Raw genomic sequence first — 25,034 nt, forward strand, 5'->3', positions numbered from 1 at the left:
ATAAACCACACATCAGCGAAAATTAAATGTGGCTCCCCGAGCTGGGAAAAGACAACATTGCGCTCCTCCGTGAGTCTTTATGGAGCAAATAAGCCAGTAAATGTTTTGCGTTAAACAAAGGAATATGTTCCAATGCCAAAGAGACAATAAACCAAAACATAACGACAGGTTTGTGTCGACAGCCGTGTCATTTCTTCGGTGTTATCCCATGCGAGCGGTGTACTCACTTCAGTATTTTTTTTTGGGAATCTTTAATTGCCACTTGTTCAAATTGATCTCGACGCAAGTATGCCGATGGCAACAAGCTCCGCCGTCAAACAATGGACGACATTCGTGTGGAGCTCGATCGAGCATTCAACGACCACAAGCGTCAATTTCCCATCAAACGTCACTTTCATGCCCGTGGCGTCCGCTGCCACCTCTCCCGAAGACGAGCGGGAAGCCATTGCTGCCCCTGGCTGCCATGTCGGTGATAATCATGTTGACTGGGACTGGATAGCAGCATGTTAGAAAAGCCGTTGCCCTCTGTCACTGGCTTTTTCTCTTACACACAACACACTGACCGTAACGTCTCTGCGGACCCGGCCGGCCGGCCGGCCAGTCAGCGGCGATAACGCCTTATGACACGGAAGCCCGTCCCATCTTTCGTGCTCGGCGAATACGATTGTTTTGACGTGCACCGCCAAACAACAAGAAGGTCGTTTACATGACTTTGATGATATTGGCTTAGCTGGAGTCTCATTCCTGATTTTGCACGTACCTGCAGAGTTCTAGGACGACATATATTCCGTCGCTGTTTAAAAGGCGCCGCCGCGGCTGCCAATGTGAACTTATAATTGGAACAAGACGCTTTTGTGACAGCCCCTGAAAAAAGGTTCTCATAGAAAGCAGGATGTCACCAGAAACGTATTGTACATCTGCCAACATTTCTGTCCCACTTAGTTTGTATTCTTAGCTTGAAAAGCTCGGAGAGCGACCCGATCCACTTTGCAGAGCATTTCGGAATGTCACGCGGAACAATAGTGATGTACTTTGATCGCCGCTCATGAAAAGCCGGAGCCGTACTGCGACGCCGGGAGATGGAGAGAAGCGGAGAAATAATTCAAGGGCTGGTGGCATTTATTTTTTTTAGCAAGTGTCGCTCTCGCTAGTCTGGCACACTAACCCCGCAGGGTGCTAATGAAATATCTATGTTGATCCTAATGTCTTTTTCCGAGCCCGGAGGCCCATTACGCCGGCGACACGTGTCGACATGTGACTTTGCGCTTGGCCCGCCGCAATGGCTTCTCCGGAAATTACAGCGGCTTAAATTGAATTGCGTTTGCCTGCCAAGGGAACGAGAGTAATGAATTATTAATGATACGACAAGGATCCGACATTTGTTAGCCAGTTTTTAACGCGCCAGCTGGTAAAGGTTATGTTTTTCGACGTATTCGACCAAACTGTAGAGAAATATTTTTTACAATCCATTTGATTGGTCTGGCACGTCATTGGAGTTGTTTTTCCCTCCTTTGGCTTTATTTTGATCTTAATATAGCCTCTCTCTAATCAGAAGCTCCGTCGTTTTGTTTTTCATGCGAGGAGAAGAAAAAAAAAAAGATGCCAGATGAAAGGCAGACAGACGGCGAGCACGGCCGGCCGGCCGGCCGGACTCAACGTTTCTCTCTTTCCCCGTGTTTTTGAAAAAGGATCTGATGGCCATTGATTTGGAACCGTATCGCTTTTGCGGAGTCAACATGACCGGGTTCCGCATCCTCAACGTGGACAACCCCCTGGTCTCGTCCATTGTGGACAAGTGGTCCACAGAAAGGCAGATCGTGCCCAAACCGGACTCGGGCCTCCTGGAGGGGATCATGACGGTATGTTTTAACACGTCCGCAAAAGCTTCTTTGTCTTTGTTCAATATTCTGACTTCAGGAGCAGTTCTAAAAAAGAATTGTAATTTCAAATCAAATGTAAGTCGTGCGAGGATGACAGCAAAGCAAAATTGCGCGCTTTGTGAAAAGCACTGTAGCGCTATTATCCGTTTTATCTGTAATTAAAATGCTGAATATAGCCTGACCGTATCATCGCTCACCTTCCCGAGAAAGAATGACTACTCTTTTTTTTTTTTCCTAACCCTGCAGACGGCAAATAAAATCAAATTTGGGGCATTTTATTTGATTAGACACACTGTTATCATCAGAGAAACACACTGCGCTCATTTGCCTTATCTAACGTTGTATACTTTTACCATTTTGAAATTGCCGAGTCAGAGGAACTCGGCAAAGAGATGATTAATGGCAACCTATTCCACACTTTTTTTTTCTTTTTCTCAATGTTCCCAACGGCGGTATTTGAGTGCTTTTTGGTCCGGCGCCAGCTGAACCAATGTTCACCCCATGATTCCAGACAGATGCGGCTCTGACCTACGACGCCGTCCACATCGTGTCCGTCTCCTTCCAAAACGCTCCGCTGATGACCGTCAACTCGCTGCAATGCCACCGCCACAAGCCGTGGCGCTTCGGCGGTCGCTTTATGAGTTTCATCAAAGAGGTAAAGCGTCTCATCCGTTTGCTGTTGATATTACAGCCCAGCGGCGAGGGAGGGGAGGGGAGGAGTGGAGTGGACTCGCGTGTTTACCCAGCGAATCAATCACACCCGCAAACAAAGAGCCTTGATGGACACATTAAAGCCTTGTTGTTGTCTGCTGTGTAAAATTCCCCTCAGACGTTATGATTTTATCTCCTGAATGTTGCAACCTTTTGAAAGGACAATTTGTGAAACTTGCCTGAAGTTGATCAAACATGAGAGCGTGTTGTTGTAGACCAAATCAAAACCTGAAGAGGCTGGGTGCTAATATTTCTACCTTGATATTATTAACCAGATGTCGTGCTGCAAGTCAAAGTTGAACAACTTCCATCCTTTTCTACTGCCACGGACCATTTTTAACACAAGGCTGAACGACTTGATGAAAATACAATGACATTTAATGTGAGCGCTACACGTTTTTGAAGCTAGCATGTGTTCGGTAGCATAGCAGAGGTGGGTTCGAATCATGTGACTTGAATTGACTTGAATTTGCTATCCAAGAGACTTTGGAGGAGATTTAGCGACTGTGTGTAAGAAGTGCTAGAAGGAGATTGATTAGATGCGCCGGAGAGCCAAGTCATTTGAAGGTAGGTTTTTAACGATGACGTTAGCATGCCAGCATCTTGACTGCTATCCAAATGTTTTCATTGACGGTCTAGCGGTTCAGAGTTCGTCGTGCAAGTTCATTTCCAGCGCAACGACAATTTGAATGGTTGCCTGTCTCCGAACATGCCCTAGCAACCAGCCCGCCGCTCGCATTCCGCCGCAAGTCAGCTGGCCGAGGCTTCAGCTGGCCGAGGCTTCAGCTCCCAAACAATCTTGACGAGGATAAGTGGTGTCGAAAATAGATGGTTGGATGCTTATCAGAATTGTGTTTGTCAGACGCTGAGAGAAAAGCCTGAATGGCAAAGTGCTTGAAATCAGTCTCGGTTTATCTTGTCCTTCAGGCGTCGTATTGTCAAACGTGCCTCCCTCCCGTTGCATTCCAGACGCACCATTGAGGTTTAGCTCGAGGTCACGGTACGATAGCGGCACCCGCTCCCCTGCCGGCTATGATGTAACTCTTCGAAATAAGACCCAGACTTAGCCAGAGTATAAATGTGGGCAAATGAGGAGTCAGAATCACTCAACCACTCCCTTCCTTCTCCTCTGAGGTTCTCATTAGCATACCTCAGAGAGAATCATCTTCCATTTTAGCACGAGGAATTCCCTATGCACTTCATTTTAAATCCCAATGAAGTTGGAGGATTTTTTTTTTTAAAGGTTTCTCACATCCTGAGAAGGAATAAAAGCCTTAGTTGAGTTCAGGCCTGTCTGGCGCTGTTTGGAACAAACATGATTGTATTTGCAGTTTGTTGCACAAAGACCAGCAACAAACTGACAATTTCGCGAGCCGCATCATGTTTTTTCTTTTTTTTTATCTTCTCTCATCTCACCTTCTGCTGAAGCGGCCTCGCTTGATCAATCTGCGGAGACAGCCTGCACATTGCGACGATCACAGTGGGCGATTCGCTTGTTGTGATTCGCTCCTCGAGATCACACAGGCTTGGTAAACAGAGTGGGATTTGTTGTTACAGTATAAAAAAAAAATATATATATATATAGCGGCGATGCTGTTAATACCGAAACTGCCAGAAGAGGTTATATTATCATTTGTTTACAAAAACAACGGTTTCCCAAGAAGGTTGGTGGGGAAGTGCCAAGGAGGAATGTGATACACTTTGGTGTGGATCCAAAAACAGCTAAATAAAGGTGTCGAGTTTGGATCCAAATGAGGCCGAGTCAGACTTGATCTGCATCCTACCGAGTGACATTTTAGTTTCTCGGTAATTGAGTAGATGATGCTCATTTTTTCCTCTGTGTGTCGGTGCATGTTTTACACTTTGGTAGTGAGTCATCTAGTAATCTGAAGAAGAAAAAAGAAAAAAAAAGTGGTGTACAAGAGGAGGTGTTTTATTCTGCTTTCTACTTTATGTCATTGTACTTGTAGATTTCCACTGCACGGTTCAAGTGATATGATTCTGATATGGGTCAAGGCAACCTAAAGTTAAAAAAAAAAAAAAGCGCATTGAATTTCCCCAGAATGGAATCTGGCCTCTTTTGAAAGTGGATAAGAATCTGATACGTGTCGATGGCAGCGCGATGGAAGAGTGAATAATAACACAGCTGCCTCACGGTTCTCCGTCCTGTTTCAATCCCAGCTAGCCATGAATTTTCTCTGGGTACTCTGACTTCATCCCACATCCACAAAAATGTGCATGCTAAGTCAAGCTATGCAATAGATGATAATAAGATGTACTCCCCCCCGTTGATGCAAGTCTGACATCATAAAAATGGCAGATTTTAACTGCAGCATAAAGAGAACAAAACAGAAATGGAATTGGATAGCTTCCGATTGGAATCAGATGTGGATTTAAAAAGAAAAAAAAAAAAAGGTGTGAATGTGAACAGATTGATTGGATATTAAAGATTAAAGATTAAAGTCCCAATGATCGTCACACACACATCTGGGTGTGGTGAAATTTGTCCTCTGCATTTAACCCATCCCCGTGTGATTTTAATCCATCCCCTGGGGGAGAGGGGAGCAGTGAGCAGCAGCGGTGCCGCGCTCGGGAATCAGTTGGTGATCTAACCCCCCAATTCCAACCCTTAATGCTGAGTGCCAAGCAGGGAGGCAATGGGTCCCATTTTTATAGTCTTTGGTATGACCCGGCCGGGGTTTGAACCCACAACCTTCCAGTCTCAGGGCGGACACTCTACCACTAGGCCACTATGGCCGCATCAATGCAATCACGAGCGACTCAAAGCTTTGGTATACATATATATATATATATATCAAAGATATATATAATATATATAATAAGATGGAATTGGCTTTTGTATTTGTATTCTTATTTTAATAACCCTGTCGAAGGACTCTGACTTCTGTCCTCATTTGGACATTTTTGAAATCCCCTTCAGTCTGTCCTTCAAATGACACTGCCAACATTTTTTTTTTTTTTGACTGTCCTCTAATAGGAAGCTATCGTGACGGGTCTCTGGTGATCAAGACGAAAGCCAATGAAATATTATTACATTGTTGTCCTTACGCCGAGCTCCCGTTTGAGGACAACAGTGCCGGCCGGCCGGCGTTGGCTTGTAAAAACACTTACTCTCGTCTGATTTACGCTCACGACAAAGAGAGACAGACAGTCAGACATGTTGCCAAGGTCGAATTGGCCCTTTGGACAGGACACGTCGCGGGCGTTTACGGCGCAAGTGACATCTATCTACACCATGCGTCTGTTTTTTTACTATGACTAAATGAGAACGTACCGAAAAACGGGGAGATAATCACGAGCTGATAAGTATTCAAATGCAACATCTGCAGGAGTGCGGTCGGTCGGTCGGTCGGTCGGTGTAACAAACAGCGTGCATCTTATCAGGGAAATGGTAACACAGGCCAGTTATGCATTTTCCCTCGTCAAGGGGAATCAAGCAAAAGACGCTCGTTAATTAACTCAGCGGTCCTCTGGTGTTAGCGACTTCAGATGTGAATCGTAATTACAAAAAGGCGGAAAGGCAGACTGAATGGTTTCCGTGGTTGCACGCATTTTTGGTTTTTTTTGCTAGTGTGGCGTGGGTGACAAACAGAAACACGCCATGTGCTAATTGCATGTTTTGTTTGTAATTACAGCTCTAAAATGGGGAATATTAGTACAAGGTTGTTAGTGTTAGCAATTTATTATGCGTAAACAATAATGTCATAAGATCTCATGGGGTTTTGCGTATTGTAACGAGGAATACAAATCAGAAGCTATGAAATTAATTGGCATATTTTGGGGGCTCTTTGTATACATATATATATATATTTGTGTGCTATGCTTCTTGCTGCATACTAATAAATATCATCTGAAAGCCTGCCCCAAGGTAATCAGCCTAATGCGAAATGTAATTATTGTATTTGAATTATTAGGATGAATGATTTATTGAATGTACAATCCTAAACCTGATTGGAAAGCCAAATGTCCTATCCTTAAATTTGATCGAACCCTAACCTAGATGAGATGCTTTCGGGGATATTTACATGAAACGAAAGAAAAAAAATGGCATCAATGTTATTTTTCAGTCCCACTGGGATGGACTGACAGGGAGACTCTCGTTCAACAAGACTACGGGATTGCGGACAGATTTTGACTTGGACATCGTAAGTCTGAAGGAGGACGGACTGGAAAAGGTAAGAAGCAGCGCAGGTCACTGATGTTTTTCTAACTTACACTTGGCATATGTCTATCACTTGGCTATTGACATCACAATTCGGCCACTTTGTTCTTTGCTACTTCACACCATAGCATGTCGCTAGCATTGGACACCAAGACGAGGCTTCTGTTTTCATTCTTTTCACAAACTCTCAACAAAAACAGTTTTCCCTCTTGGTGCGCAACCCAAAAAATTCCAAGCCGACGACGAGCGTAACTCACCTCCCTAACAAGGAAGCTAATTGGCGATGCCTAGAAACGCGAGTGGATCATAAAGCAAATTGGATCGGGGCGCACGTTAGGCTGTTAATCGCTGTCTCTCCTAATGATAATTTGAGGTGATGCCCAAAATGCAGTTTGCTGCTAATGGGCTGTAGAAACACAAAATAAATGGAAGAGGAAAATGTGTTGTGTGTGTGTGTGTGTTGAAGTAAAAGGCTGCTAATACGGTCGACGTCTTCAAAAGCACCCTCCGGACTGCAACAGCCTCTCCCGACTCGAAGGGCTTTATACATTATGAATATATCAAATAGGGATAAGTCCCATTATGACTCGCTCAAGTAGTCCCTAAAGGCTCAAGACGATATAATAGCGGAAGCTTTTCATCTTGTAACCCTTCTGTTGGAGGAGACGACGACACCAGGAAGAAGAAGAAGAAAAAAAAAAAAAACCACGATTCTTGTCTCGCGTGAGGTCATCGGAATAAAAGCACGTCCCATCGTGGCTTGATGGCGCATTAGCATCTGCGCCAGCATGTTTTCGGATCCCCCTTCCATCTTACGCATGCCGCGGAATCGGCTTTAGCCTGTTAGGGTGTGGACTTTCTCGGCTAATCCCTTGTAATTGAATATTAGCCCGAGTTTGAGCCGGCGCCGGAATTACGATCGGGTTCTTAGCCTCGTCATTTTCATTCAGGACCGGATTTGCCGGAATGGAGGGTGCGAGATAAATGTTGCTCAAGAATACTAGAAGTCTTGTTGCTAATCATGCTTAATTGGAATTGGGCACAAATAGAAATCATTTCCATGAAGCTATTTGCAATTCCGCTCGCTCTCTACTGGTTGGAAGAGCATCTTTTCACACTTTAATATAATAGGCGCCATGAAGTGATTCATTACCGCTGATTTGCACTGAAAAGGATGAGTCGCCGTTGATGTATCGTTTCATTTCTGTCAAATATAGTCACTAGGGGTGTAAATCGCGGGTTTTGTCACGATACGATATCATATCGATACAAAGAATCACGATACGATATTTGCCGATATCTTAAAGCCTGCTGTGATTCATTCATGATACATCACGATATAGTGCTCTACGATCGATATAGAACAATATCCTGATTTATAACAATTCATACGCAAAATCAACAAGGTACTGCAAACTCTTTATTTAGGAAATTACAAGAGTATTGTAGTATACAAAGTGCTTATTTTAACACTGAACTTTATCAAATTCCTATATTTTTTCTCATATAAGTAAGTAAAGAAAAATGAATATTCTTTCTTTTTTTGTAATACCATTAACTTTAAAGTGCATTACTGAACTATTTAATTACAAAACAAAAATAAGTTCTTTAGAATGAATGTAGTAAACATTACACCTTGACCATATGTTCTAATCCAAATGTCTTCTTGGACACTAGCCATAGCACCAGCCCAGGAGCCGCGTAGTTGTCGGCTCCCCTTTCACGTGCCTGCTCTGCTCACAACACAACACGCCGCGCACTGCTCCCGGAAAGAGGAAGCAAGCAACAATGAACTGGATTTCAAAATAAAGTCGCGTCTAATGTCCGAGGTCAAAAACGGGCGATATAGATCGATGTTTACGTTTAGCATCGATGCCAACAAATCGTAGAGCATTATATCGATTAATCGATGTGTATCGATGAATCGTTACACCCCTAATAGTCACCACTTTTAAAGGGAAGGACTCCATCTTGCTAATGTCGCCTCACGCTTTCTTTCTCACAGGTCGGCAAGTGGAGCCCGTCCGGAGGTCTCAACATCACAGAAGTGCCCAAGCGAAAAGGGATGAACATCGCAGATTCGCTGGCCAACCGCTCGCTCGTCATCACCGCCATCCTCGTAAGTCCCGAGAGAAACGTTTCATTTTAGATTCTTTTCGTCACCCGTGTTTTGTCTGCGGCGTGAAGTCGATACAGACGTCGCTGAACTGACTTCAAATCAGTTCTCGTTTGTTTCACCGTGGAAGACGGAGAGACTTTGAACCATGAACTCGATTTAAAAATCCATAATATGTCCTTACGGGAAAAGAGCACGAAGGTCATTCCCTCGCCTTGACGGTCGGTGCACCTTCATTCATTTGCTACACAAAACGATATATTCAGAGTTGCGGACACGGATGTTGCCAGTGACCCTTTTTCAGAAGCATCTCCTAATTACCATCGCCCGAAAGCTGTAATCAGAAGGTCAAGGCGCGATGGAATTAGCACCTAGTAGCTGCCAACCTGCTTGTGATGAAGCTGAACTTGGTGTATCGTGAAGCTCATGTATTTGGAAAAAAAAAAGTGCATTTTCAATACTTCCAACAACAAGTCATTCGTTCAAGGTTATAAAACAATCTACTTTCAATTTAGGGAGGGAAAATCTCCGACTTTAATATCAATCTCGCCATCTTTGCATAATGACATCGCTGCAAAGCGGCGGCGCCGATGCGTGAACGAGACGTCTGACAGCTTTATAGCGATAACTTTGTCGAAGAGATTAAGCGACTTAATGCGTTTTCTCCCCTTACATTAATTGTTTGCACTCCATTGCCTGTAATGTCTCCGCACGGGCTCGCCTCCCTCCTCTCGGCGGCGTCTTTGATTGGAGTCCAAACGGTGGGGGAATAACAAGAATTGGAAGGCTTGGAAACAGATGGTAATGACTTCCCTCAACATGCAAAAACTTTTTGGATCAACTTAATTGGACAGCTTGAGCGAAGTTTATGGCCAAAAGCGTTGTCACCCGTTCTTTAAATGCATGGTCATCAAGAATTCACATCTTTGTTGTGTTCCAGCGAGGCCCTAATTGCAGTGTGCAAGCTGCTGTGCGTTTTGATGCTTAACAACAAAAGGCAAAACGTTTGCTTTTTTTTTTTTCTTTAATGAGTAAATATAGCAATCTGTAACATTTACTCGAATAAATAAATTTCATGCGGCAATCCAATTAAGTCTGCTGCTCCTTCTGCCTTGGCCACCAACAGTTCAACATGTCAAAGGCATTTTCAATTTCTGTTAGCATGAAGCTATCTGGACAACGTAGTGGGTTTAATTTAAAGACGCACGCAAGGTGTCATTCTCTCACTTTTATCTTTCGTTGCTGCATTTTGTTCCTAGCCCAAAGTACGAGCGGCCCGCCCGGCAGGATATCACAGACGAGCAAAGACTGTTAGCTACCTGAGCATAAAACGAACTAGCCGTATAGTTGGAGGCGTAGCGGTGTGACAAAGGGCATAAGTTGTATTCGAATACCCCCGAATGGTGCACACCGGGCGTCTCTTTGCAATTTCAAGGACTTTTATTCACATTAGCAGTACCTTCTTTGGCTAATCCATCAGCATTAAAAAGGCCTCTGCCCTTTTTCCATATTCTAATAACCCGACTCGATTCGGCTGTCGCTACCTGTTAAACGCAACAGCGAGTCGCGCTCGGATCCTTTTGCCTCAATTAGGCCAATGTGCTGAACTGAATTGTAAAGGGCGAGCGCGCCAATCTCCGCGGCTTTTTTCCCTCCTCTGATGTGCAGGAGGAGCCATACGTCATGCTTAAGAAGTCTGACAAGGCGCTGGTCGGGAACGACCGCTTCGAAGGCTACTGCGTCGACTTGCTGAAGGAGCTCGCCACCGTGCTGGGCTTCGTGTACGAGATCCGATTGGTCCCTGACGGGAAGTACGGCTCCCAGGACGACAAGGGCCAGTGGAACGGCATGATCCGGGAACTCATTGAGCATGTGAGTAACGCATGCACATCTCACAGAGATGGTATTATTTTTTGCTTTACCATCTACAGTAAGGTGAGAGCGGCAATTCTTTGCTGGCATTTCCGAAGCGTCGTCGTCAATGTTGCGCTTTTTGCTCGGCAGCTCCGCCGGGTCAGCGCTGTGCTCAGCTGAAAACTTGTAATAGCTTAAATGGCATTCAGTGCAGCGGCCAATTGTGTGGCAGGAGTCAATGGCTGAAAGGTTTGAGGAAAGGTGGGCTACCGCTGCAGCACTTTCCCCCCCCCTACACTCCCATGTTGATAACAATAACCTTGAGGGGGGACAAATGGATTATGAAAAGGCTGTAAATGCTGGCGAGGAATGAAGTAGTGTGACCCCCGTCATTTAACAGCGCACATGCTCTTTGTTTTTGAGCGGCCATTTGGTTTTTTTTGGAAGGTGGGGGTAAATTGCTTTTAATAATAGAAACTCAAGTCATTTCATTCTTTATTTCCTCTCAAATTGCATTGTTTATATGAAGAAGGACATTTTAGAGCGAGTGATTCTTCTCATTAAAGGCACGCTACATTTTATTAGGCGGCTGAAACAGATTGGTGGTATTTCCATTCTTTTCAGTGGGGACAAATGATTTGAGGGACAAGTGTGACGACTTACAAGCACAATTTGAATCGCCTTTGTGATTTACTACAAGTAACTTCTGTTGAAGGCCATCGATTGTCTCAACATTATATATAGAACTCCAGCGGAAGCTTTTATCTAATTTATCTAATTCAATTTGTATTTATTTATTTTTCATTTATTTATACAAGTAATTCCTGTTAAGGGTCATCTATTGTCGCTTATATATATATATATATAACTGCAGTGGAAGCTTTTATTGAATTTAATTTTTTTAATTTATTTATTTTCTTTTATTTCCTTTTTTTATTTATACAAGTCATTTTTGTTAAAGGCAATCTATTGTATCTTTCGATTATACATTGAACTGCAGTGGCAGCTCTTATTTACATTGCATCAAGTTCAATTTCCAGTTCTATGGTTATCTCGCTTTTTGTCTTTGCCCTCAATGGTCTGGAGAAATTTCCGGGCAAACGTCTGTACTCGACTCTCCATTAAACTTGAATCCCCTTGCTGTAATGTAAGCTCGATAAGATACATGACTGAACGGTTTGCAGGTGATGGCTGCTTCCACTTAAATCAAATAATCACTGGAAGATACAATGGGGCAAGTTAATGCAGATAAACTGCAGCTGCTGTGCGGAGATCATTCATCCTTCCTGTCGCAATGCACGCCGCATGCTCATAAATCGCTTTCAAAATGACACGGCCTCGTTCCACTGACTGACAGCCTTTGAAGGGAGCAAACATTTTTTTACATTTCACGTACCGGTCGGTTGGTAAACCTTCATTCGTAACATGAGCTGATCGACATTTGATAAACAAAGACGCAGAGATGACAGACAGCGAGGCGCGTTTACGAGCGTCGAGGCCTTCAATTGGCATCGCGCAGCAAATTCTTGCCCAACGGGTGGCGGAGGGCGTTGTTTGGAAGATGCTAAACCATGCGGCGGGTCGGGTGAAACGTGAGTGACCCTGTCACAATCGCCGCTGACTTTAATCACACCGCCTTGCAAAAGTTAATAGCGTGCTTAGCGCGTTAGCTTGTCGCTGCCATGGTCATTAATCATAGTCCGGGAAGACACCCCGAGTGAGCGATGTTTCAGTCGGATCTCGACTTTTTATGAGATGTAAAGGCAGCATTTTTCCGTGACATTTTAACACTCTTTACCCTGAAAGGTAATTAGCTTGATTCAATAAACGTAAAATCCCGGAAAACAAATTGCGCGACCAGATAGTGTGACTATAAAAGACGTTTGACTTTGGAGGTCAAGGATTTGTTGTAAAAGCACACGTCGGTCGGTCGGTCGGTCGGTAAGCATTGCAAGACATTTTTTGGAATGTTTTGCTCACGAGGTCACGTCGTTGCCGCCAGTGTTTGGATGTGTCAGTTTGATCCTCATCGGAGGCGGCGGCGGCGAGGCGGGCTGACCCGCAGCCGGAGGGCGGCGGGTTCAAGCGCCGTACTGGCAAACGTGAGTGTCCGGCCAAGCCCGGGCCGCCCTTCAGTAAATGACTGCCGCACCTCCGCTCTGACACTCATTACACTCCGTCATTAGCCCCGTGCGGCGCCTGGCCTTGTCGTCATGTCGAAACAAATGTCACGCGTTGCCATTCGGAGGCCGTGAAGACTGGCTCGTCACATGAATTCAATGTTAACTATACAGGCGGCGGATTAAAAATGCATGAATCGATGCGGGAAGGTGGTTAGGGTGGAGGGGGGAAGGTGGTGAGGGTGGGGTGCTCCACAAGATGGCCATCTGCAATCGGAGATAATGCCAAGCCGTGTGGCACGCGCCATCAGGTTATTTGGCTCGTGCCGCGTTGAAGCGAGGACGTGCACGCGGACGTATTAGTCCGTCCCCGTCGGGACGTCTGGAATCTGCCCGGTCGTCGGTCCGGTCGGGTCAAAACTGCTTTTTTGGCAGATGGAGCCATGTACAAATGTGAATAGTTTAAGAGAGACAGCAGAAGCGCAGCGGGAACGCACTGCCACCTTTCGACCTCCTCGGATGCCACTGTGTCGCCATGGCGATGGCCACCGCCGCAAGTAGGCCGCAGGACAGAGCACACCCATTAAAAAGAATATAGCACAAGGTTTTTGAAGGTCAGGTGCTTTTCAAGTTTCTCCAGCCGCAGGCAGTAAATTGAAGACCTACTTTCTTTGAGGTAGTGAATACATACAAAACACCAAAATGATTGAAATTCCATCCCAAGAGAAGCGTAATGTTGCTTTGTGTTCCAGAGGGCCGACTTGGCGGTGGCTCCCCTCACCATCACGTACATGCGAGAAAAGGTGGTGGACTTCACCAAGCCCTTCATGAGCATGGGCATCAGCATCCTGTACCGCAAGCCCAACGCCACCAACAACGGCTTCTTCTCCTTCCTCAACCCCATGACGCCCGACATTTGGATCTACATCCTGCTAGCTTATCTGGGCGTTAGCTGCGTGCTATTTGTCATAGCCAGGCAAGTGGGAAAAAAATGCCGTAACCTCTCTTTCCATCCTCTCAGCCCTTCAAAACATCTCCATGAGGTCTTGGGCCAGACAAAGCCATCCAGTCTGTTATCACCGCAGGCTGTGAAATCGAGCACGTCGACCGGCCTCGCACGCTGCGCTAGCTGCGGCGTGCGGTATAGCGCCGGAGGCGGTTAGGCGAGCACGGCCCAGCGGTGGTCGGTCGGTCGGTCGGAGGGAAAAAAGGCTCGGAAAGGATCCTTAGAATTTGCGGCTTGCAGGGAAAAAAGCTTAGAAACTCAAGCTGGATGATTAAAAACACCACCTGATGATGAAGTGATCTCAATGCCGACTATTCGTAGCCATCGTCAGGTTTTTTTTCTTGCAAATGATCAACTTGAGCCAAATATCACAAGGAAATGGTTCCTGCTGCTTTTCATGCAAAGAGACGCTCGGGCGACGAGGATGCTCGAGTGCAAACAGCTGCGGTCCCCAGACGCTCTTTTTGTCGGGAATGGCGGCGGGGGCCGGCCGCTCGCTCGGCCGCTCGCTCGGTCGGCACGGCGGGGAAGGAAAAGAAATAATCGCAAATTGTGATAGCAGGTGGCTGGCCCGGATAGCTAAAAGGTTGTCAACGTGCATCGTGGGAGTCAATAAGAGGCTACGAGTGCACTTTAGCGGCAAGCTTACACGACTTATTAAAGCCGAGGGGGATTCAGAGGATGGAAGACAACATAAAACGGATCTTTGGCTGAGGAGAGATTAGCATCTGCATCATGGTAGGAGCAGTTCTACTCGCTAAACTCTTTCGTGGAAAGAGACAAAACAGCCAACAATGCGCCGAGCGGTCATTTCTTGCTTTGTTGTTGTTGTAACCATGACGACGACCGCGCTTTTTCCAAGCGAATATTTAGGATGGATGGAAGGAGGGATGGAAGGATGGAAAGAGAGATAGAGAGAGAGATAGAGAGAGAGATAGATGGACGGAGGGATGGAGGGAGGGAGGGAGGGAGGGAGGGAGGGATGGATGGATGGATGGATGGATGGATGGATGGATGGATGGATGGATGGATGGATGGATGGATGGATAGATAGATAGACCATTGATGAGCACTACTAAATTTTTGATGAGTTCTTCTTTTTAATTTGGTGCAAAGGCCGAATGGATGCAGCAGGGATGGCATCAGTGTTTTTCTCCCTCGCCTCAGATGGACGGAAAAAGTCAAGTCTTTATCTTTTGAAGTAAATCCAACGGCGGCGGCGGCAGCAACAACAACAAGGCGTAGACTTTGTTGAATCACCTCTAATTTAGCGAGCGGTAGAGATGCTATTTGGTGCCATTAAAAGGAGAAAAATAACATTCTGCTGGTGCACAATTTTCAAAGTACTCTTTTAGAAGTGCCACAAAATTGATTTTCCTTTGTTCTCTTTTCTTTTAGTTTCTTTGCTGCACTTTTCACCAAGCAAACTTAGCAATGACAATTTTCAATGCGACTGAAAAGGTTGTTTGTGTACTTTTAAGGTTTTTGCTTACACATTCGCAAGTTTGTTAAATGACCATCAGTGCGATTAAGCGATTTGTTGACACGTCGTACTGCAGAGCGTGTCATTAGATTGACGCGAGGCCACTGGATGATGCGGATGATACACTTTTTCACTCAGCTCCAGCTCTTCAAATGACAACTGACGTGATCGACTTGAGCTTTTCCGTGTTTGCCTTCATCCCTCCGAGCATTATGAGTTATTATTTATCCAAAGGACAAAGAGGGCATTTGCTACATTTTCAGGAGATGTCAAGCAATTCTTGATCTTTACCCAAATAACTTTCAAGATGATAAAAAAAAAAAGCGTCACATTTGGGTTGTTTTATCTCAGCAGCAGCAGCAGCAGCCGAGGAGAATGACGTGTAAATGGAGGCACACTGCGTGAGGGACGCTTTCTTTATGTGTCAATTTCTTCTTCAAATGTGACATTTGATGTCCTTGTCAAAAACTAGAACAAAATTTCAATTGCATCGCAGTGACAGAACGTCGAGTCTTACTTTGGAAACAATCTAATACGAGAACTATGACTTAATAATAATAATAAATAATACAACCATATGTTGCTATTGTCATTTTCGGATTTCATCAAAACAATCATGTGTTTATCTTTGGTGACATTCGTTTGACGAGTCAAGTCGCAAGTCGTAAAATTAGCAACTTAGCTCGACTCCAAGTCCTAAATGATTCCAAAATTGCTCCTGCGCTTTCCTGAAATGATTTTCAGTGAGCTTCCAAATGCAGCTGCTCCCCGACTTTGACGGAGTTCCTGTCGCAATAGATTTGCTACTGTTGTGTTCAAACTCAACATGAACCGCTCACAATGTCTCAGAGCAGAACCGAGGAAGACGATGTTCAAAAAAACGTGTGCTTTCTTTGGGACTGGGGATATTTAGAGAATAAAAAAAAACCTCTGCTTTTTCAACTTCAGGTTCAGCCCGTACGAATGGTACGACGCCCACCCCTGCAACCCGGGATCAGACGTGGTGGAGAACAACTTCACGTTGTTGAACAGCTTCTGGTTCGGAGTGGGCTCCTTGATGCAACAAGGTACACGGCGTCGCGCCCTGCGCTGTCAAAAACAATCCCACCGTGCCACCCTCAGTCTTCGCTCGGCTAGCTTCCACTTTCCTGCCTCTTTAACTGACAAGCCGCTGGATTTTCTTTTTTTTGTACTCCCTCGCCCCATTCTGCGATTGTTTTTCAGCGAGATGTTCACCCGTCAGGAACGAACGGCGCGCGTGGTGCTCCGTCTTACATGACATAGCGGGGGGGTTCATGTCACCCACCTGCTGTTTCAAAAAAACCAAAGAAAAAACAGAAGAAAGCGGGAAGCTTGTCAGGCGGTGTCAGCCCAGGCTAGATAGTGTTGCGGCATTTATTTCCCCGTCTCTGACCCTGAAGGAGCGTCTTCGGGGTACCTGGGCTGAGAAAAAAGGGGCCGCCGAGGGACACGTTTGACAAATGCCGACTGTCGGCCATGCCGGCCGGTGTGATGGATTCAGAGAGGCTTAATTGCACTTAGAGTGACCCGCTGCAAAATGGCCGTATGTCTCACTCGTACTTATATTTGAAATGTAATGGCAGTTGATGTATAGTCCGAGGCCGGTTCTCGATATGAAGAACGCAGAGTACGGTCTTCGACTTTTTTTATTAAAGAAACAAACTTACGAATTGACGTCGTAGCAAAGGAAAAGTGAGCAAAATCAACAAGAGCTTCGTTGATTTCTTCTGCCACCCGAAATTATCCTCACGCACATTAAAAGGTCGACAAGATCCGGTTACAAATGCGAGATGGAGTTGGTTGGCGTCTGATAAACAAGCTTCTTCGTCTGCCAACGTCAGTGACAACAGCTGAAACGGAAGCCATTTCCTTGACGCGTTTAAAATGCAAATGACTGTGATTAAGTGGAAGGAGAACTTAAAAAAACAAAAAAAGAAACTAGCAGCTTGTCTGTGGGAGTGAGGTGTCAAAGACAACACAAAGAACACAGAAGACGAACGACAGTGTGCAACTGCCACAAAGCGCTGGAAATGTGGTCGGCGCTTGACAACAAACATGTGTGATCATTTCCTGTTGCCTTTGACTCTAAGTTCCGAATTATGCTTGTATGGCTCGTTAGTTAAGCTAAATTGTTTGAAATTAAGGAATTAAGATTCACAGAAGTACAAGAACAGAAACAACAAAGACGGACTGCACTAAAAAGCTACGTTTCCATCGTTATACTTTGGTTAGCTACAAGGTTAGCTTGCTACGCTTGCTAACATGAACGCTAACACTTCCTAACAGTTTTTAAAAAAGCCACTCCACCCTAGTTTCTAAATTCGACCTAACCATTTAGATGAGGTGGATCTCTTTTCCAAGACAACTCCTGCGATTTCTCAAACTAATCCCGGACATTTATGCTAGCAAAGGATAGCAAAGCGCCTCCGGTACAGTATTAGCCAAGCTTTTCATGTTTGCTTGTTTTTCCCCGTCACAAATTTAGCTATGGACAACAGTTACTAAGTGAATCCCAGAATCTTTCCTTTGAGCAAAAACATCGACCACGTCTCTTTCATTCAGGCTTTGGGTATTCTACCTTGTTTTTGAATTTCCTTTGTAAGAACAAACACATTGACAACTCTGCCACCACATGACTGATCTACTTTGGGCATTTATTCCAGAGTTCCAATGCGCCTCTCCACAGACCGTATAAGTGCTGACAGCAGCTTTTTTACGCCATGGAATTTAATTCCGTCGCTTCTAGCAGTTTTCAGCACAACTGCGCAAAAGCACGTTGCTCGCTCGCTCGCCCGCCCGGCCGCTCGGCCCTCCTTCCCCGCCCGCAGTCACACTCAATTAAGCGATGGCCCCGTTCCTCCCTTGTTTGTAACCACATCGAGCCGCCGTCAAGCCACAAAGGACGAATGCAATCAAATTTGGTGGAAGAGGTTAAAGAGCGGGAGCACTCTGCCCATCCCCTTCATTCTCCATCTCAGCCTCCTCCCTGCCGCTGCCGCTGCCGCTGCGAGGGCTTGTTACGCTTCAGAATTGCTGTCATAAATCTTCTCAGGAAAGTAACACAGTGTACACGCACCGCAAGGGTATTTTAAAGGTTGTCAGAGATGAGATATAAAGTAACTTTCGCATCAGTCAGTGGGCCATTGGCAAAGTTGAATTGCTCAGCGGAGGAGATGCGGGGCTTTCCAGAGCACAGGAATAATTGACTATGTACAGTACTGCAGTCTTTGAATACAACTCAAGTACCTGAATAAATGTCTGGATTGGAGGTCGTATCTAATTGCTGTTTTTACAGATCACTCTAAAAATAAATGACACGGTATCGACTTGAGAATATGAAAGGACTTGGATACAGTCGGTTATTTTGTTTTATATTCTCGTCCTTATTAGTGTATTAGATCTGATTTTGGCCGGGTTAAAAATCACAAAATAATTGCAAGCGGTTAGAGAGCCCCGAGTATGGAGTCATAGTAGATCATTTATGACTTCCATTTCATTCTAAAAGATCCCCAGGAACGATCTAAAAGCTTTTATTTCTTGTGTCAATCTCCGGAGTCGATGCAATTTTACAACCTTGACCCGCTTGACATTCCCCTCACATTCATTTCACCCAGAACGCCACGCATTCATTTCTACTGGCTAATTACCAAACACCGAGGCAACCGTCCTTGGTCAGAAGAATCTTTTTCGAGATTAAAAGGCTCCAACAGCGTCTGGCTTGCGCGCAGGCTCCGAGCTGATGCCCAAGGCCCTGTCGACCAGGATCATCGGCGGCATCTGGTGGTTCTTCACGCTCATCATCATTTCGTCCTACACGGCCAACCTGGCGGCGTTCCTCATCGTGGAGAGGATGGACTCGCCGGTGGAATCGGCCGACGACATCGCCAAGCAGACCAAAATCGAATACGGCGTGGTTCGTGACGGCGCCACTATGACTTTCTTCAAGGTATCCTCGGGCTCTTTTTGTCTGACTTCATTTGATTGTTGAGAGCTTTGCTTTAGACCAGGGGTCTCAAACTCCAGTCCTCGGGGGGCGCATTCCTACATGTTTTCCAAGTTTCCCTCGTTCAACACACCTGATTCAAATGATCAGTTCATCCTCACGTTCTGCAGGAGCCTGATCATTGAATCAGGTGTGTTGAACGAGGGAAACTTGGAAAACATGTAGGAATGCGCCCCCCCCGAGGACTGGAGTTTGAGACCCCTGCTTTAGACGTAGCTGTTGAAAGTCCTCACCCATTTTTCCTGTGGCCTAGGACGGAGGTGGTTTTGAAAGCTAAAATCTTCGTCACCTGTCTAAGATCTACATGGCCCAAGCCTTCTTGGAGCTTTCAGGGACGAGCGCCAGTCACATTACTTGCTCGCTCAATGCCAAGTTTGTCTTTCTAACGTCTCGAACCAACACGTCCGATGAAAAACTCATTCAACTTTGCGCCTCGGCTGCCACTTGGCATCGCTCGCCAAACTGTCACTGTTCTGTCCAAATATCAACATTGTGGTTTTAAGCAAACAGGAGGGCTCCTTGACGCCCATCTCTGGCAATTTGAAACGGCTCTCGCTCGTTAAGACGGCAATTATCCAGGATTAGACACGGCATAAATGTGACCCTGGTGTAAAACGGCATGAAATACTACAGGACGGCAGCCTGGCAGGATGCGAGACTAATGGAGTGGCTGCTTATTCCTGCTCGAGTAGCACTTATGAGGAGAAACGTGCGTGCTGCTTCAGTGCAACGTCCTCTAAAATCCCGTCACAAAGCCAGTAGAATCGTGTTCACTGGTGGGTTTAAGACGCTGGTCAGAAAATACTCGTACAATACAATCGCAGGTTTCAGGCAAGGCAGGGTTGTAAAATCTTTTTTGGTAAGCTTCATTTTGAATTTCATCTCAGTTTGGTTTGACTTTTAACTTTTGGGGTTAGAAATTTCGTTTCATTTTTGACTTTTTGAATTCAGCATTGTTAGCTTGTCTTTCATGCTTTGTTTTAGTATTAGATTTAATTTTCAATATGAAGTGTTTATTTACTAGCACTCACATGGTTTCCTCCCCTGCCAGAAATCTAAAGTTTCCACTTTTGAGAAGATGTGGGCCTTTATGAGCAGCAAGCCGAGCACATCTCTGGTCAAGTCCATCGAGGACGGCATCCAGCAGGTGCTCAAGTCTGATTATGCCCTTATTATGGAGTCCACCACCATCGATTACGTCACCAGGCACAACTGCAACCTGACGCAGGTGGGGGGCCTTATCGACAGCAAAGGCTATGGAATCGGAACGCCACTCGGTAAGACATACCAATGACCATCTATGTGCACTTCCTAGTTTGGAGCACCAAAAAGCCTTCAAAGCTTTCAATGATACCGCAAACAAAGGCTGAAAAGAAACGTCTTTTCGAGTCAATTAGTCGTCGGCATAAACCGAGGATGACGGACGGTTTCTTAGCTCCAGAAGACCCTTTTGTAGCCACCGCAGAGCTCATTATCGTGCAATCCAGCTGGCAGTCCATACAAAGCGAGTCAAAGCGGCCTCGTGCGTTGTCGCTTGCAGGCTCGCCGTACAGGGACAAAATCTCCATCGCCATCCTCAACATGATGGAGGACGGTCGCCTACACATGCTGAAAGAGAAGTGGTGGCGCGGCAACAGCTGCTTGGACGACGAGCGTCGAGAGACGGGCCCCATGGGGATACAAAACCTGGGCGGCTTATTTATCGTGCTGGCGTCGGGCCTGGTGCTGTCGGTTTTTGTGGCCATCGCAGAGTTTGTCTACAAACTGAGGAAGACGGCGGAGCGGGAGCAGGTATGTGTCCCTGTCAAGCCCGCCCAGAACGAAACCTCGGCCGGCCAGTTCATTAGGAAAAAGCGATACTTTAGCGATACTGTCGCTAAAAGCAGCACGCTCGTCACGGCGTTTATTTCAAACATGATATAAAAGGATTTGCATGCCCCGGGCTAATCTAATTCCAGCTTGGCCACAATATTGACTTATTTGAATAGGCATGAATGCAAATTAGAGCAAAGAGAATTCATCTATTACTGGATGCCGCAGATGACCCCTTTTCTGTTCTAAGACGCTGATTGGAGTTTTAAGCTCAGTCAAGCTGCTCATGGCTCGTGGTGTCGCTTGACACACTCGCACGCTGTGCACTTTTTCTACGCATTAGCCGCGTGCTACGTATTTGTTGGCGAAAGCGCGCATCGTATCGAGACGGCCGACGCTCCAAACGAAGCAAATGTGACATTTGAATGCATTTTGTGGACACTGGGTGCTGTCAGAACAAATTAAAGCTAAGGCCTCTACCCGCCTGTCCCTTCCCCCCTGCGCCCACGCCCCCCTCGTGCTCCTCCTCCCTTTTCGCCCAGAGGTCTTTGTGCAGCGCCATGGTGGACGAGATCAGACTGTCGTTCACCTGCGAGAGGCGGGTGAAACACAAGCCGCAGCCGCCGGCCGCGGCGAAGACCGATGCGGTGATCAACATGCACGTCTACAACGACCGGCGTCTCCCCGGAAAGGACAACCTGAGCTGCAGCGCTGGGATGACCCCCGTGTTCCCGTGAGCCTGCGCTCACCGCAGGGCAAGAGCCTCCTGAGCAACGTGTCAGGGGCGCTGCCCGAAACCAGAGACAACGGCATCGACGGGATCCTCCGGTTCACCATGAACCACAGCGACGTGGGGACGCTGACCAAACACGGGCAACTCAAAATGGCGGCGTCCGCCACGCAGGTATGACAACATGGTCTCACGGTCAAATAAGAGACATCGTCCTGAAGAAAGAATCGTTTCTTTCCGTTCCTCGGAGAACAAGTCATCGGTCCGCTTACGCGCGCAACATAAAAACACAAGTAAACACGCAACAAATCAACTGAAAGACTGGACTGAAAATAAGACCGAAGGCAATAAATACCAGTTGGACTATCAATTATGGTTGTCGTAACGTGATGTACCTCAAAGAGACTGTGTGCTCATTTGAGTTTTAAGCTAAGTCAAGCTTACGAACCACGGGATGGAGAGACGAACCCCTCCAATGCCCGCAGTTAAAAAAAAATACCCATTCGGAGGTTCTGTAATTTCACCACCACATTCGACGCAAGCAATGAAATCAGCGTTGCGGGGTAGAGCCAGCCGCCTTTGTCACGGTGTCGTTTGGGGGTTTCCCTGTTTTAGGCCTCACGCGACTTTGTGCACGAGTGGACTGCTCGTATGTATGGAGAGAGAGAGAGAGAGAGAAGAAAAAAAATTCCTTGCCAAAGATGTGACCTTTCAAAAGACGACGAGCGTGTAATCTGGAGTTTAATGCAAATGGATGGGGAACCTGCATCTTATGACGGATGGAAAAACAGAGCAAATGGAATATTGATTTATCAGAGCGTTTCATTGCTAGGGTAGCAACGCCACGCGACTTTGTTCGTAAATCCGAAGGCGCCAAAGTTATTTCGCAATTGCGGGAAATAGTCATTGAAAAAACATTGAGGCAAACAATCCAATGAAAAGCAGTAGCAGACAACCCCGTGTCCGTCTAGCGTTTCCAGCCATCTCATCCGATGGCGTGTTCGAGTGGACCTATTGAGCGCGTGTTCGACAAGTGACGCGCCAGAGAACCTCTGTGAGGTTTGCCAAATACATCCATATAAAAAGACAAACATTTTAAAAATCTATCTTATGAGTGTGTAAACCTTAGCACTGGTCGACTTAGAGACCCGTTGTATCATTGTTTGGATCCCTTCGGCAAAGTAGAGTGTGTAGATAAGATGAGCGGGAGACAAATGTATTTTGCTAAAATTTATAATTGTTATCAAGGAACTCACAGTCGACGTGTCATAGATGCTATCTCTTTCAATCGAGAGCTCACTTGAGCCTCCTTCCTCACTTTGTCCCGGAGTCATAATCAAGGAAATGCAGTATATTATGCTTTGCCTTCAGCCAGATGGGGAAAGAGTCTGTAATTGTTCTTTTTTTAGACTGATAGGGATTTTCTTTGAAGGCTGAAAAATCGGATTCTGGCAGAATAAATTCCTGATAACCGATTAATCAGCCGATTCATCAAAAAAATAAAATAATGTAGGCTACCTGATAATTAGCCCATTAATCAAAAACAAAAAAATACAATAAACTAGCGTAGGCTACCTTTGGGTCGTCATGATAATAAAGAATGGATTACAGGCCGAACATTTGACGGTTTTACAATACTTTGTCTTTAGTATTTGTTTAAATATCAGAGCAGAGAAAAATCAAAAACATTTTGGATGATTTCTTGGGGGGGATGACTGTATTTCTTGTGTTGAAATTCATTCATTTTAAAAGAGCCAGTATCAGCCAATTTAGTGGGCCAGGCCCATTCATCGGTTGGGTCCGAGTCCTTGATATATTTCGACAAGGAAAAATACGTGAGCTGAAAACACGGTGGGAGAAGAGTTTATTTCCCTGAGCAACCTGTGTATGGTTTGATATTATGGAATATCACGCAGGTGATTGTAGACATTACCTCCACCAAGGAATGTATTTTTTCATCATGGATAGTTTGGCATATTACTTTAAAAAAAAATGGCTTAAAAGAATTCCTCTAACATCCCATACTTTGTTGAAATCTCAGCATGTCTGAACCTGAAACCACAAAAATGTAGCAATCCTTTTTCAACCTAACAATTATAATAGAATCGTTTGACTTTAACACAGCAAAATTTTGTCGTTTCAAAAGTATACCTTTTCTTTGTTTTTAATCGAGCCCCCTACAAATTTTACACTTGGAAAAGTAAAATTAAAAATTAAAAAAAGAAAAAGAGAATAATGCGTGGACAAAAGATTGCTTGGCGGAGGTAATTCATTAATTTATTTGATTTGCATTGCTGTTTCTTTGAATGAGTGTCAATAACGTCATCCCAAACTAAACTGTATGACGTGAAGGAGATTTTAATGCTACCTGGGTTTTTTTTGGGGGGGTTCTGGGGAGAAAAGTCACAATGCCTTTGTTTTTTTGGGAGTTGTGATGCTTCTAACATTTGTTCGGAAAAGAAGAAGAAAAAAAATACTCAAATATGTTGGTGCCAACCAGGGTTTTCTTTGTGGACATTGAGAATTTCTATGAATATAGTTTTTGTAACGTTTTGTACAAATACAATAAATACAAAAGAACAGGAACAAGGATTTACTAGTTAGTGTAATGTGTTATGAGAAGATTAGACCATTTGACATGCGAGTAAAACAGCGGGACTTTCAGCTACATAGTATCAAAATAAACTTATTGAAATGTTTTCTTTTTAACACACTGTGAATTATTCAATTGTACAGGTTGCTGTATGGGTTATATAAAGTTTTAAATAAAAAAAAAATGAACTGTATATTTTTGTGGACATTTTTATGTGGTGTGATTAGAGACGACTGTGAGTTGCCATAGCGATGAGTTCGACTGTTGCCTTCGTGAGGTTGCTATGAGTAAATCTTTGCCTGGTAATCAGCTAAAATAAAAACACTGTGCGCTTCTCTACGACGCGGTTGTCGAAGATGCCATGGCAACAAGCTGGGCCACTGTAGAATTTTGTTAAAAGAAGTCTGCATGGGAAAGGGAATTTCTGTACATAATCCCGATTAACCACACCCAAAAAAATATTGCCATGGATGAATGATGCCCAATCGCTTGTTATGAGGAAGGATTAACCTTGCTGCTGGT

The 25,034-nt window shown here is 45.2% G+C and overlaps 1 protein-coding gene across 2 annotated transcripts in view; it reads left to right on the top strand.

The window, feature by feature from the left end:
- LOC119135700 (glutamate receptor ionotropic, kainate 3) overlaps positions 1–24,697 on the top strand; it is a 52,188-nt gene extending 27,491 nt beyond the window's left edge. For both annotated transcript variants that reach the window (XM_037273477.1, XM_037273478.1), the window contains exons 6-16: positions 1,689–1,859; positions 2,392–2,535; positions 6,680–6,787; positions 8,780–8,893; positions 10,559–10,762; positions 13,617–13,840; positions 16,302–16,420; positions 19,103–19,320; positions 20,429–20,654; positions 20,918–21,168; positions 21,734–24,697. In XM_037273477.1, the coding sequence (XP_037129372.1) occupies positions 1,689–1,859; positions 2,392–2,535; positions 6,680–6,787; positions 8,780–8,893; positions 10,559–10,762; positions 13,617–13,840; positions 16,302–16,420; positions 19,103–19,320; positions 20,429–20,654; positions 20,918–21,168; positions 21,734–22,099 (2,145 nt within the window). In that variant the 3' untranslated portion in view covers positions 22,100–24,697. The remainder of the gene's footprint in view (positions 1–1,688; positions 1,860–2,391; positions 2,536–6,679; positions 6,788–8,779; positions 8,894–10,558; positions 10,763–13,616; positions 13,841–16,301; positions 16,421–19,102; positions 19,321–20,428; positions 20,655–20,917; positions 21,169–21,733) is intronic.
- Positions 24,698–25,034: the final 337 nt, after the last annotated feature.

Source organism: Syngnathus acus, chromosome 16, assembly GCF_901709675.1.
Source record: "Syngnathus acus chromosome 16, fSynAcu1.2, whole genome shotgun sequence".
Lineage (NCBI taxonomy): Eukaryota > Metazoa > Chordata > Actinopteri > Syngnathiformes > Syngnathidae > Syngnathus > Syngnathus acus.